This window comes from Oryctolagus cuniculus, chromosome 21, assembly GCF_964237555.1.
Source record: "Oryctolagus cuniculus chromosome 21, mOryCun1.1, whole genome shotgun sequence".
Classification (NCBI taxonomy): Eukaryota; Metazoa; Chordata; class Mammalia; order Lagomorpha; family Leporidae; genus Oryctolagus; species Oryctolagus cuniculus.
Window position 1 is genome coordinate 13165531 of NC_091452.1, and position 12568 is coordinate 13178098.

The following is a 12568-nucleotide window of genomic DNA, read 5'->3' on the forward strand; positions in this document are numbered from 1 at the left end:
ACCCCTCCTTACCATTGGGTCCTTGAGGAGTGGAGGTCTCCTATTGGCTAAAGTCTGCGAAGGGGGCGGGCAATCGTTTCCAAGCGACCAGAGCAGCTGTGCTGGGGTCCTAGCGCCTAGTGCCGCAACCTGGAGAACGCTCGGGAGGAGAAACCGGAAGCACTCGGAAGTCACGTGCTGCCCGCGCAGCGCCAGCGATTGGCTCAGATGGACGTGAGTGATGCGGCTGTGATTGCTGAATTGTCTGGGCAGGTAATAGCAGAACGCTTTTTTTTTTTTTTTTTTTTTCTTGAAAACCGGCTCGGTCTATGAAGTCAAGCCTTGCAGCCCAGAGCGCTGGGCGCTGTGCGTGGGTGGCAGGAGCGGACAGCGCTCGCGACGTTGGAGCGGACGCACCTGCCTGCTTCCGTTGCAAGTACTGCAGGAGATGCTTTCTCGCGTGCGCTTGTGCAGCAGTGTGGCGGCCCGCGCACGACGCACAGCGTCGCAGGCCTCGGAGGGTGGCGGCGCGGCCCTCCCCGAGGTAGTGGGGAGCTCTGGGCGATGCGTTCGGTCCTGGAGCTCCGTCCCGCGTGCGAGCCTTGGTTCCAGAATTCGGTTTTGTAGGAACTCACGGACCGCCTGCCTCCCACAGAGATTCGGACACTGCGTGGAAAGCAAGCGTGCGAACTAGACCTTGGGCATTGCGTTTAGGAGGTGTGCGGGCGGCCCTCGGGAGCCTGTGTCGTCTCCAGGGATTTGCGGGTTGGGGGGCGGGGGCGGGGGCGTTGAGCAACAGACAGGTTCTTGAGAACTCTGCTTAATGGGCCTTCCTTTGTGTAGGGACATGGTAGGCCCAAGACCCACTTAGCCCAAAGCAAAGGAGACATAGCTGATGGGTTCTAGCTCCACTCAGTGGTCCTAGGAAGCACGACAGGGCCCCCTTGAGAGGTTGGCGGGGTTCGGAAACCACTCCACAGCCGGAGAGGTCAGCGGGGTGGCCAGGGCCCTTGGGAGAAGGGGACCTTTGACCTGCCATCTGCAGAGCAAGTCAAAGGCACTCCCTGGTCCCAGAAGAGACAGTGAGACGTGTGCACCCACCTCGGGCAGGATCCCTGGGCTGTGAACAGAGCCTACTTATTCTGCTTGGGGCGGGGAGCCCTGGGAGGATCTGAAACGTGTTTACCTCATTCCCCAGTCAAGTCTTATCCTGGGATAGTGGATTCAAATACGTGATCTTAACTATGCAAAAGTGTTGCAAAGAGGCATCAGCAAGTGGATATGGAGCTGCTGGCGTCATTTGCCCATTGCAACCAACAATGTTGCAGACTTACCGGGCGCAGAGCACCCACGGGCTGTTTACCCAGGTGTTCTGTGCCGTCCAGGGTTTGGAGCGTCCCGGCCAGCTACCCTGACCTGTGCATCCCTCCGGAGAGGAAGAGGAGGGAAGGCCTGCCGTCTCCGGGCTCCAGTGACCCTCTCCCCAGCAGGAGCGCCAAATGACCACCCCCGGTGTTGGCAGTATGGAGTGCTGACGTCCATGTGGCTACTCGCAGTGAAACAGGTGACGGCCGTTCCCGGGAATGCACGTCCCCGTGGCCACTTTATTACATGTGTGGCCCGGAAGAAGTCTGACCTCTCTAGGCCTCCTAAGTGGCTGAAGCCACAGAGAGGTAGCTGATGTGTGCAAGGTCACACAGCATGTTAGGGGCAGTGTCAGTCCAGCATCCAGCTGCACAGCGCACTGCTGGCTCCTCTCGCCTGAGGACGTCCTGCACCTGCGAGTCTCATCATCTCACCTGGGAGATGGGCTGACCACACTTCCTTCATGGGATTGCAAGTCAGATGGAAGCTTGGGTGGCATGAAAGACCAAAATGGGGTCCAACAGAGCCCTTGTTGATGGTTACCATGGCAACCTGATAAGCAGTGGGCGTGTCGGGAGGTTCTGACTCTCCTGTGTGTTGGCTTTCAGGTGTTAAGGAAAATGCAGAGACGCCACAGCAGCAACACAGATAACGTCCCGCCTGAAAGGTAGGGCTCTCTCGGTTCCCTTCCATCTGAGTGCCCTGGGTGTCTGACGGCCAGAGGGAACCCCACGCTGGATGGAACGACCCCTGCCTCTCAGAGTTAGCTGTCAGCCTCGCCAAGGAGACGGGCGTGGAAGCCGCTCTGCGCAGGGACGGCCTTCCGCAGGGCCAGTGACAGCACCTGCGGGATTTTGACTTCTGGCGATGCCTTCATCCGTTCAGGCAGAACGCTGGGCAGCTTAGATGGCAGACGGGGACGTCTTAGGGTTCTGGAAGCTCTGAAGTCCAACACCAGGGCACCAGCAGAGCTGGTATCGTCTGGTGAGGACTTGTTTCCTGATTTAGGGCTGTTTCTTTGACAGGCTGGCAGGGGCCAGGGATCAGTCTGTTCTTTTGTTTGTTGTTGTTGTTACTTTAAGATGCATTGATTGATTTGAAAGGTGGAAAGTCAGAGAAGAGAGAGATCGTCCATCCACTGGTTCACTCTCCAAATGCCCACAACAGCCAGGGTGGGGCCAGGCCAAAGCCAAGAACCGAGAACTCCACCTGGGTCTTCCATAGGAGTGGCGGGAACCCAAGCACTTGGGCCATCACCTGCTGTCTTCCGGGTGCATTAGCAGGGAGCTGGATTGGAAGCCCAGGGAGTAGCCAGGACGCACACCAGGCCCTCTCGTGTGGGATGCAGCTGTCCCCTAGGGCAGCTCACCCGGCTGCACCACAGCTCTTTCTGTGTGGGCACTCATCCCACAGAGAAATCACTTCCCAAAGTGATATCCCATTTCCTAATGCCATCCTGTTGGATTTTAGCATGTCAGCGTGGAAATGCGGGGCACACAGGCCTTCAGTCTGAAACACTGAGAGGCCAGGGACTTTGCAAGGGGATTTTCCTTGCTTACATATTGGGGGGGGGGTTGGTGGGGAACAGCACCCGGAGCCACAGTGGGAAGCTCCAGTGTCAGTCATGAGAGCAGAGGCCAAGCCTTGTTTGTGTTTTCCATGCAACAGATGAGGCAGGGCAGGGGGACAGCTTAGGACCGGCTAGAGTGAGCAGTGCTGGTGGGCTCCAGTTGTTTGCTGTCTGGCCTGGGTGATTTAGGGCAGAGGAAATACTGGCTGCATGTGTGAGGGTTAGAGTAAGAGGTGACGGGCTGGAGATGAGCCGCTCTGAACCACAGCGGGGATACAAATAACTTTGGCCCTGTAAGCAATAAGTAAATACAGGATCTAAGAAAACACTCACGAGCTAGACTTTCTATGTATGTAAACCCAAGATTATACACGCCATGTGGCCTGTTCCCAGTTAGTGACAGTCTCCCTGCCCTGGCGCTAGCCCACGTATCTACCGAGCAGAGAGCCAGCGATCTCGTCCCTCGCCATCCTATTCCAGGCTCCCTCAGCCCCCAAGGTCGGCCGCACAACCACCCAGAGTGTCCTCCAGCCACAGCCTTGGGACCTAGTTTTATGTCGGTCGTCGGTCCTGCCTGTTTTTTTTTTTTTTTTTTTTTTTGACAGGCAGCGTGGACAGTGAGAGAGAGACAGAGAGAAAGGTCTTCCTTTGCCGTTGGTTCGCCCTCCAGTGGCTGCCGTGGCGCAGCGCACTGATCCGAAGGCAGGAGCCAGGTGCTTCTCCTGGTCTCCCATGCGGGTGCAGGGCCCAAGCACTTGGGCCATCCTCCACTGCACTCCCTGGCCACAGCAGAGAGCTGGCCTGGAAGAGGGGCAACCGGGACAGAATCCGGAGCCCCGACCGGGACTAGAACCCGGTGTGCCAGCGCCGCTAGGTGGAGGATTAGCCTACTGAGCTGCGGCGCTGGCCCTGGTCCTGCCTGTTCTACTCGGAATAGCACTGGCTTCAAGTCTGACAACCCTTGGCCAAAACCCCAGGACAGCCACTTCCTCCCCATCACCCGTGGGTCTCTGTGTCTTCCTCTGTAAATGGAAGATAATCAGACGCAGGGCTGCTGATGAAGGAATGAACTTGACCGTGTAGACACAGCATCCGGCGTTCAGTGTTAGAGTTTCCCAGTCTCTGAAGACAGTGTTGCCCTCTGCTCTCAGGGGAACCAGGAGATCCTTGAGGGAAGAGACCACAGCAGAAAAATCATGGCCACCCCATGTATGAGGCACCCTCCCTGGAGCCTGGTAAGATCAGGGCTGCTTTTAATCCCCATTGTACAGATGGAGAAACTGAGGTTCAGAGAGGGGAAGTATATTACCTGGAGTCATACAGCCAGGAAGGGGCAAGGCCGAGATTTGGGCCCCAGTCCGCGTGTCCCCCAAAGTCTGTGCTTTGAGGCACCCACCGCCTAAATGGACAAATCCACTTCTTCTGGGCTGCCTCCAGCTCTAGCCCTTAAGGGGTTAAATTGGAAGTGGAGCCTCTGCGCCCTCCAAGGAGCATTTAGACTGAAATCCCGGCTAGATGTGGGGAGGCCGGCTATAAACAGCTTCTCGGTGGGTTGAGTCTTCCCAGGTCATGCTGACATCCCCCGAGCCCAGTGAACTCAGAGTACCGGAAAGGTCAAGGGCGTGTGGAGGTGCCCCATGGGACAGTAGGGGGCCGGGGAGAAGGTGGCCTCCACCCAGGCCAGCATGGACACCTGCCAGGACTCCTGCTTTCTGAGCTCTGTTTCTTGGAGAAATAAAAAATAAACAAAAAATCTCCAGGCCCCCTGTGGTGCGCAGCTAGGTGTCCATGGCTGTCGTCATGATTAATACCAACATCGTTATCCAGAGCCCGAGGGAGGTGGACTGCATGTTTCCTGGGCCTTGGAAGCCAGCATGGATGAGGCGTGGTGGGAGACAAGAGGGGGAAGCCATCTGCAGGGTACCCCAGGTTTAGAGGAATGGACCCTCAGGCCCGGTTTCTGAAGTTCCCTGCTGTGTTTAACTGGTGAGCTTCATAGATTTCCCATGGATCAGAGGGATCCTGTCACCAAACAAGTTTGGGAAGCACCGGTTCAAACAAAGTTGATTTGTTTCCTGTTGCAGGCCTTCTCGGGGTCTGTAGTGTGTGTTCATTCAGTCCCTTTTTCAGGCCACGTTTAGTGGGCGCGTGCCGTGTGCCAGGTGCACCTGCCGGTGGTCGGGATGCACAGGGAGCTAACACTGGCTCTGACCTTGTGCAGTGCAGCCTGGTCCGGAGCACTGCCTTGCAGCGCTGACTGCCTGTTAGGATCTCCAGGGAACTCGGAGGAACCCTAGGAGCTGGGAGCTCGACTCGCCTGTAACTTGCAAAAGCCCCCACTCCCCAGTGATTGCAGTGTGCAACCAGGGTTTGAGAGCCACAGGCAAGTCTAGAGCGAGAGATAAGGAGTGAACCAAGGTCTGATCAGTCCCAGGCAGGTGAGTGAGGGTGCAGGGAGAAGCAGCAGCAGGGAGCACTCTGTGTCTGGGGTCGGAGAGGGGGAGGCTGCACCCCAGAAGAGAGCTTTCAGCTGAAATCTGGCGGATGGTCACAGGCTACCCGGGTGGGATGGCACAGCCCCGTGAAGGCGGCTCTCTCCAGGAGCAGGCTTTGAGTAGGGAGTTCATCTCTCCAAGTCTAAGTTTCTTCTTTTTTTTTTTTTTTTTTTTTTTTTTTCTGGACAGGCAGCATGGACAGTGAGAGAGAGACAGAGAGAAAGGTCTTCCTTTTTGCCGTTGGTTCACCTTCCAATGGCCGCCGCGGCCAGCGCACTGCGCTGATCCGAAGGCAGGAGCCAGGTGCTTCTCCTGGTCTCCCATGGGGTGCAGGGCCCAAGCACCTGGGCCATCCTCCACTGCCCTCCCTGGCCACAGCAGAGAGCTGGCCTGGAAGAGGGGCAACCGGGACAGAATCCGGCGCCCCGACCGGGACTAGAACCCGGTGTGCCGGCGCCGCAAGGTGGAGGATTAGCCTAGTGAGCCGCGGCGCCGGCCGAGTTTCTTCATCTGTACAGTGGGAATGACACCGGTGCCTATCAGTAGGCTTTGAGACTACGGGAGGGAGTACAGCCTGGGAAGTCCTTGATGGGATAATGAAATCACTGGATATACATGTTCTAAAGTGTTCCCTGGTCTCTGAGAGAACGGATTACACAGGATGAACTATGAATACAGCGTAAAACCTCACTCACTTGGGACTGAAATAGTAGCTGGTGTGCATTTATTAAGCACCAACTGTGTGCCCTGGGTTGTGGGATCCAGAGGATGAATGAAGCACAGGTCTTGCTGTTAGTGAGCTCATGGTGTATTCAGATTGCTGTGGGGGACCTCCTGCAGGGTGCACGTCGCCTCCCCCCTCCTCCCCGACAGGTGCACATCAAGCAGTGTAGACTGGATCCCCACGTAGTGTTCCATGGGAAAAGAGGACAGGGAAGGAAGGAAGGAAGGAAGGAAGGAAGATGGCATCCGGAACCCTGGGATTCAGCGTCCATGGACACCCCATCTGCTCCTGGGCTCCCCCTTCCTACAGGGGTGACTCCAGGCTGCTCTGACAGAGTCCTGGAGTTGTTTGCCTGAGTCCAGCCCAAGAACCCATGCTAGGACCTAGAAAAGGCAATTTGGCCCCAGAGTGCCTCCCTGGGAAAAGAGAGTGTGGTTCCCAGGTATGAAAGAGCATCTAGGAGGCTCCAGGTACGTGGCAAAGGGCATTATCAATTTTATCCCCCGGAATTCTAGGCCTGAGGGAACTTCACACCCATTTTTCAGGTGGGAAAACCAAGGGCAGCAGGATAAGGTCCCCTAGTGAAGGTGGCATTGGGGTGCACGTGGGGGTCTCTTCCTGCCATTCCTGTGTGCCCCTCTTGGGACCTGGGAGTCCCTGAACCTGAAGGTCCCAGAGCCAGGGGTTCCTTGGGTTCCAGAGACTATTCCAGAAGCACACAGAATCCTGAGCTCGGGTTCAGTGCGTACAGCAGGTAGGAGAGGAGGCTCTGGAGTGAGCCGCCTGGGTCTGCACTGCCCGCTCCATGCCTCGCCCAGTCTCCACGGGGTCTCACCTGCTCGGCCTGTAAAGCGGGGGTCTCACTAGCACCTACTGCCAGGGTGGAGAGGAGGATTCCGGGGGTCGGGGCAGCTGAGCACTTAGAAGTGAGTCTGATGTGGAGCAAGTGTTCAGCGCCGCTGGGGCCGTCCTCCCAAGGTCCTGCAGACCAGGCGGCTGCAGCCACAGGAAGTCCTTCCCTCACCGTTCTGGGGGCGGGAAAGCTGGGATCCAGGGGTGTGTGTGAGTGGCAGGGGGTCCTTCTGAGGCCTCTCCTTGGCTTGTGGATGCCATCTTCTGCCCATGGCTTCCCAAGGTCCTCACTCTGCATGTCTGTGAGCTAATTTCTTCTGAGGATGCTGGTCCTACTGAGTGAGTGCCCAAGCTTTGGTTCTCTTGGTAAACACCCATCTCTACAGGGGGTCCTGTTCTTAGGTCTCCAGGGGTTAGGACGTAAACATACCAGACTGAGGGGTGGGCGTTTGGCCCAGAGGTGGGCCACCTGGGACTCCACGTCCCATATGCGAGAGCCTGGGTTCGAGTCCTGACTCTGTGTCTGCTCCAGCTTCCTGCTAGTGTGAACCCTGAGAGGTACCAGGTGATGGCCCAGGTACCCAGATCCCTGCTACCCATGTGGGAGAGCTGGATGGAGCTCCTGGCTTCAGCCTGGCCCAGCCCCTGCTGTTGGGGCAATTGGAGAGTGAGCCAGCAGATGGCAGATCTGTGTGTGTCCCTGTACCCTTCAAATAAACAGGCATGAATTGAGGGCTCACAGCTGGGCGCCCCCATTGCTACTCTTACTTGGCCAGCGCCCCACCCACCTACCCTCCCACCCCGCCCCCACCCCCCACCCCTGCACTGGGGTGCCACGCCCCTGACTCCTCTGCCCCCTGTCCTGCAGGAATCGCAGCCAGGCGCTCAGCTCTGAGGCCAGTGTGGATGAGGGTGGCGTCTTCGAGAGTCTGAAGGCAGAAGCGGCCTCCCCACCCGCGCTCTTCTCCGGCCTCGCAGGCGGCCTGCCGGCCAGCCCTTTCCCAGCCAGTCTGGTGCTGGGCGCAGCGGCCAGCGGCGGCGACGTGTTCATCCAGATGCCTGCGGCACGAGAGGAGGGCGGCACCTTCCACCACCGGCCGCCCCACCACCACTTCCACCACGGCCCTGGCACGCGCGGGGGTTCCCTGCTGCAGCATGTGGGCGGCGACCACCGCGGGCACGCGGAGGAGGCCGGCGATGAGCAGCCGGGGACACCTGCGCCTGCCCTGTCCGAGCTCAAGGCTGTGATGTGCTGGCTGCAGAAGGGGCTTCCCTTCATCCTCATCCTCTTGGCCAAAGTATGCTTCCAGCATAAACTCGGTGAGGCCTGGGGCTGCACACGGGGGGTCCCTGTAGTGTGGGGGGGGGGGCGGGGGCTGGCAAGGGCAGACCTGGCTTCAGATCTGGCTGGCTGTGTGACTTGGGGTAAGTTTCTTGGCTTCTCTGAACCTCAGTTTCCTGATCTGTCTAATGGGGGCAGTGATAGGAAGCTGTTCAGCTGCTTGGTTGGTAGGAGCAGGAGCAAGCTTGGATGGCTGGAGCCTGCACCCCACTGTGCCCCTTCCTCACCCTGTGACCCTGGGAACAATACCGAACCTCTCTGTGCCTCAGCATCCATAAAACAGGGGTTGTGATGGGACGTGCAGTCTGCCCCCACCCCCCGTGGCCACAGGTTCTGCATCCAGAGTCCACCCACTGCAGATGGAAAATATTTGGAAAGAAAATGCATGCGCACTTGGCGTGTATGGACCTGTCCCTGGCCTTATTCCCTAAACAACACAGGATAATAGCTACGTGCGTAGTGTTGGCTTTGCAGCAGGTGTTACAAGTCATCTAGAGAAAACAGAGTGTGTGGAGAAGGGGCATGACCTGGTCACAAGTACTGTTCCGTCACATACAAGGGATTTGTGCGTCCATCGGGAGGTTCCCGGATGCCAACAGGCAGCTGCATCAAGCTGTTTGCTTGATGGGGTCACAGGCTGAGTCTGAGTGAGGCATGGAGGACAGCGCCTGGCACCTGGCTACCGTGCAAGTGTAAATTGTTACTTTTGTGATTTTCATTTGTTTTAACACACATGAAAATACTTGGCTTAGTACTGGCAAATAGCAAGTGCTCATTAAACACCACTTCTCATTCGGAAGTGAAATAATGAGTCATGACGTGCTTAGCATAGCACGTGGCGCAGGGCTCATATTGCCTAAGCGGTCTCTGGTGCATTGTTACCATTACCGACTGTCACTGGGTTGTGATGTGGCCATGCCCTGGAGGGCTCGTGGGTGGCCATGCCAGTCCTGCAGCAGGAACCCTGGTGAGAACTGTCCATGGCCCCTGCTGCTTCCCACAGGGGATGTCCACAGATCAGCCCACATTCCTGACTGTGGGGTGCTACCCTGTCAGCCCCTCCCTACGTCCTGGAAGTGGGAGCTGCCACGCAGATCCCTGCCTGGAACTCCACAGCCCCCGCCTCTCTGTCACTCTGCAGTGTGGTCATTTTCTTTGTCAGTTGGTGGGGTTTTTTGTTATTGTTGTTTATTTGCTTTAAAAAATCATTTTACTTATTTGAAAGGCACAATGACAGAGAGAGAGAGCTTCCATCTGCTGATTCATTCCCCAAATGGCCACAATGGCCATGGTTGGGCCAGACTGAAGATAAGAGCCCAGAAATCCACTTAGGACTCCCACGTGGGTGGCAGGAGCTGAAGCACCTGGGCCATCCAGCGGGGAGCTGGATCAGAAGTGGAGCAGCTGGGGCTCCAGCCAGTGGTCTGATATGGGTGGGAAGCTGGTGTCACAAGGGGCAGATTAACCTGCTGCACCACAATCCAGCACCATTTGTTTGCTTTTTTAAACAAAGAGGAGAGGGGGAAAAAACAACTGTGGCATTACCCGTTCGAATTTCATGTTTTTAATAAACATTTTTATACCTGGAGTATACTACATATTTATAATATATAAAATGTAATATATATTTACATCTGAAATACCTGGATATGCGTACTATTGAAAAGTGAGTGAGTGCCAAGCACATCATGTGAAAACAGAATCCTTTCTACAAAGAAAAAAAAGTAGCATTTGAAAATCAGTATTCAAGAAGAATTCCAAGATTGTAGTTTGGCAAACAGTAGCAATTAAATGAGTTGTGGAATAAAATTCAGTTCCGTTCCCCCATCTGCCTGGGTCATGTTTGCCTGTTAGCCAGGATTTTTTTTCCCCTTTAACGTTCAATTTTATTTCCTTATGGTGTTGTGCGCTTTTTCTGTTTTTTATTGCAAATAACGCACCTCAGACTCTGTTTTGAAAGTAGAAATAGCGGTGAATGTTTAGCACATGTTAAGCCATCCCTTGGCACGCCTGCATCCCATATCAGAGTGCCTGGGTGTGAGTCTGGATCCACCTCTGATTCCAGCTTTCTGCTGATGCGCCCCCTGGGAGGCAGCACTGATGGCTCAAGGACTCGGGTCCCTGCCACCCACAGGGGAGCTTCAGACTGAATTTCCAGCCCCTAGACTGACACGGAGGGAAGATCCATATCTCTTACCTCTCTCTCTGTCTCTCTATCTTCCATGTAAATAAAAATAAACTTTTTAATTAGAAAAAGGAGAGGGTCAGTGTTTGGTGCAGCAGGTCAAGCTGTGCTCAGAGCACTGGCGTCCTCCGCGTTGGAGTGCCAGTTCCGGTACTGGCTGCTCTGCTTCCGATCCAGTTCCTTGCTGATGCGCCTGGGAAAGCCAGCAGCAGATGGCCCAAGTGCTTGGGTCCCTGCCACCTACCTGGGAGACCTGAGTTTTCAGCTCCTGGCTGCAGCCTGGCCCAGCCCCAGCTGTTGCAGCCCTCTGAAGTGTGGACCAGCAGTTAGAAGGTCTCTCTTGCTTGCTCTCTTTCTGTCACTCTGCCTTTCAAATAAATAGATAAATCTTTAAAAAAACAAAGTAGAAATAATCAGATGATGTTCTCTAAGCGTTATCCCTCCACTAGGTAAGGACTGGTGTTATTCTGTCCATTTCACAGATGAGGAGACTGAAGCCCAGACAGGGGCAGTGACTTGCCCAGGCTCACACAGAGAGGAGGTGGCAGGACTGGGGTTTGAAGCCAGGTCTTGCCAGCCTGCCCAGGCTGTGTTCCCATCCTGGTGCCATGAACTATCCCCCAGTGGCCTCACCCCGCCCCTCAGCCAGAATGGCTCAGGGCCCCCAGTGGTTCATGCAGGAACTAGATCCCCAGAAGTGGGATCTTCTCCCTCGTCTGTGGACTCCCAGGGGACCCGGATGTGTCCCTCGCCAACGTTGCTCACAGACTTGGGCCGGGCCTGATGAGTCTGAGCCGGTGGTGTTGAGCCCTCCTCTGTCCCGCAGGCATTGCTGTGTGCATCGGGATGGCCAGCACCTTCGCCTACGCCAACTCCACGCTCCGCGAGCAGGTCTCCCTGAAGGTGAGTCTCCACGGCTGCTGGGAAAAATGGCTGTAGGCTCAGCGGTGCCAACAGGACGTGCTCATCACCCGGCGGTTCCGCAGGGCGGAAGTCTGCAGGCCAAGACCAAGGCCAGCAGGGCCGCATTCCTTCTGCAGGCCCGAGGGGAGCATCTCCCTGCTGGTCTCTTTGGCTCCTGGCCTCTTCCTCTTGCTTTGGGCCAGTGGGGTTGCATGTCCGCAGCCTTCCATGTCCTTCCATACTTGCATCTCCCTCTTCCATGTGTAAGGGCTCCTGTGATTATCCCAGCCTGCCTGGGTCATGCAGGCAGCGCGGGCTGACTCCTAACTGATGCTGTCTTCTTACCTCTTGGCCAGGGAGTCGCTCACACAGGCACAGGCTCCAAGGGTCAGAGTGTAGGCTTCTCGGGAAAGCATGCATCTTGGGCATCTTGGGAACGCCTTCTCCTGCTACCCCTCCCGCTCTGCTGTGCCCCATAGAGACCAGTCCCTCCAGCCTCTCCTCCACGTGCCCCAGACCAGCCCTTTGCCCTCCTGACATTCAACTCATTAGCTCACTCGCAACCCACATCAGGCTTAGGGCTGCCTTCCTCCTGCTGATGCCGCCACCGTCCGCAGTGTTCTCTGCCGCCAGCACAGCCCTGAGCCCCTTCTTCATCTCATCCTGTAGACTCAGCCCAGCAACCTGGAGGAGGCAGAATCATTCTGACTTCACTTTCCTAACGATGGAACTGTGGCTCAGAGAAACTAAGTTTCCTGCTGGAGGTCACAGCTGGTGTCAGTGGTGACATCAAGATTTGAACCCAGGCAGTTGAGAGACTGCTGATTCCAAGCTCAAATGCCAGCCCCCCCCCCCCCAACCTGCAAGCCCACAGGTGGATTACCTTGGTCATCTCAGGTGTTCCCTTAGAAGAGGGACTACATACGGTCTTGACTTAATGGTGGTCCAGCTTAGACTTTGCAATCTTATGATTGTGTATAACTGAAGGTATCCAGTGGAAGCCATCCTTTGAGTTAGGAATTTGGTTCTTTCCCGGGCTGGCGATACCCCGGACGATCCTCTCTGGGGTGCGAGGTGGCGGCAGTTCCCAGTCAGCACTGCAGTCATGAGGGAAACACCTAGCTGTGGACGGCGCGCTTGTTGCCGAGCTCGG

At 56.2% G+C, this 12568-nt stretch overlaps 1 protein-coding gene across 9 annotated transcripts in view; it reads left to right on the forward strand.

Moving 5' to 3' along the window:
• The first annotated feature begins 105 nt into the window (after nt 1-105).
• Nucleotides 106-12568, forward strand: part of RNFT2 (ring finger protein, transmembrane 2) — an 80360-nt gene continuing 67897 nt past the window's right edge. For 7 of the 9 annotated variants that reach the window (XR_007911925.2, XR_007911926.2, XR_011385211.1 and 4 more), the window contains exons 1-5: nt 106-252; nt 1365-1543; nt 1953-2011; nt 7854-8305; nt 11339-11415. Coding sequence is in view for 6 of the 9 variants with exons in the window: in XM_051826635.2 (XP_051682595.2) it covers nt 1520-1543; nt 1953-2011; nt 7854-8305; nt 11339-11415 (612 nt within the window). In the remaining 3 variants the exon portion in view is untranslated. The other 2 variants (XM_051826634.2, XM_051826632.2) reach the window with 2 other exon arrangements.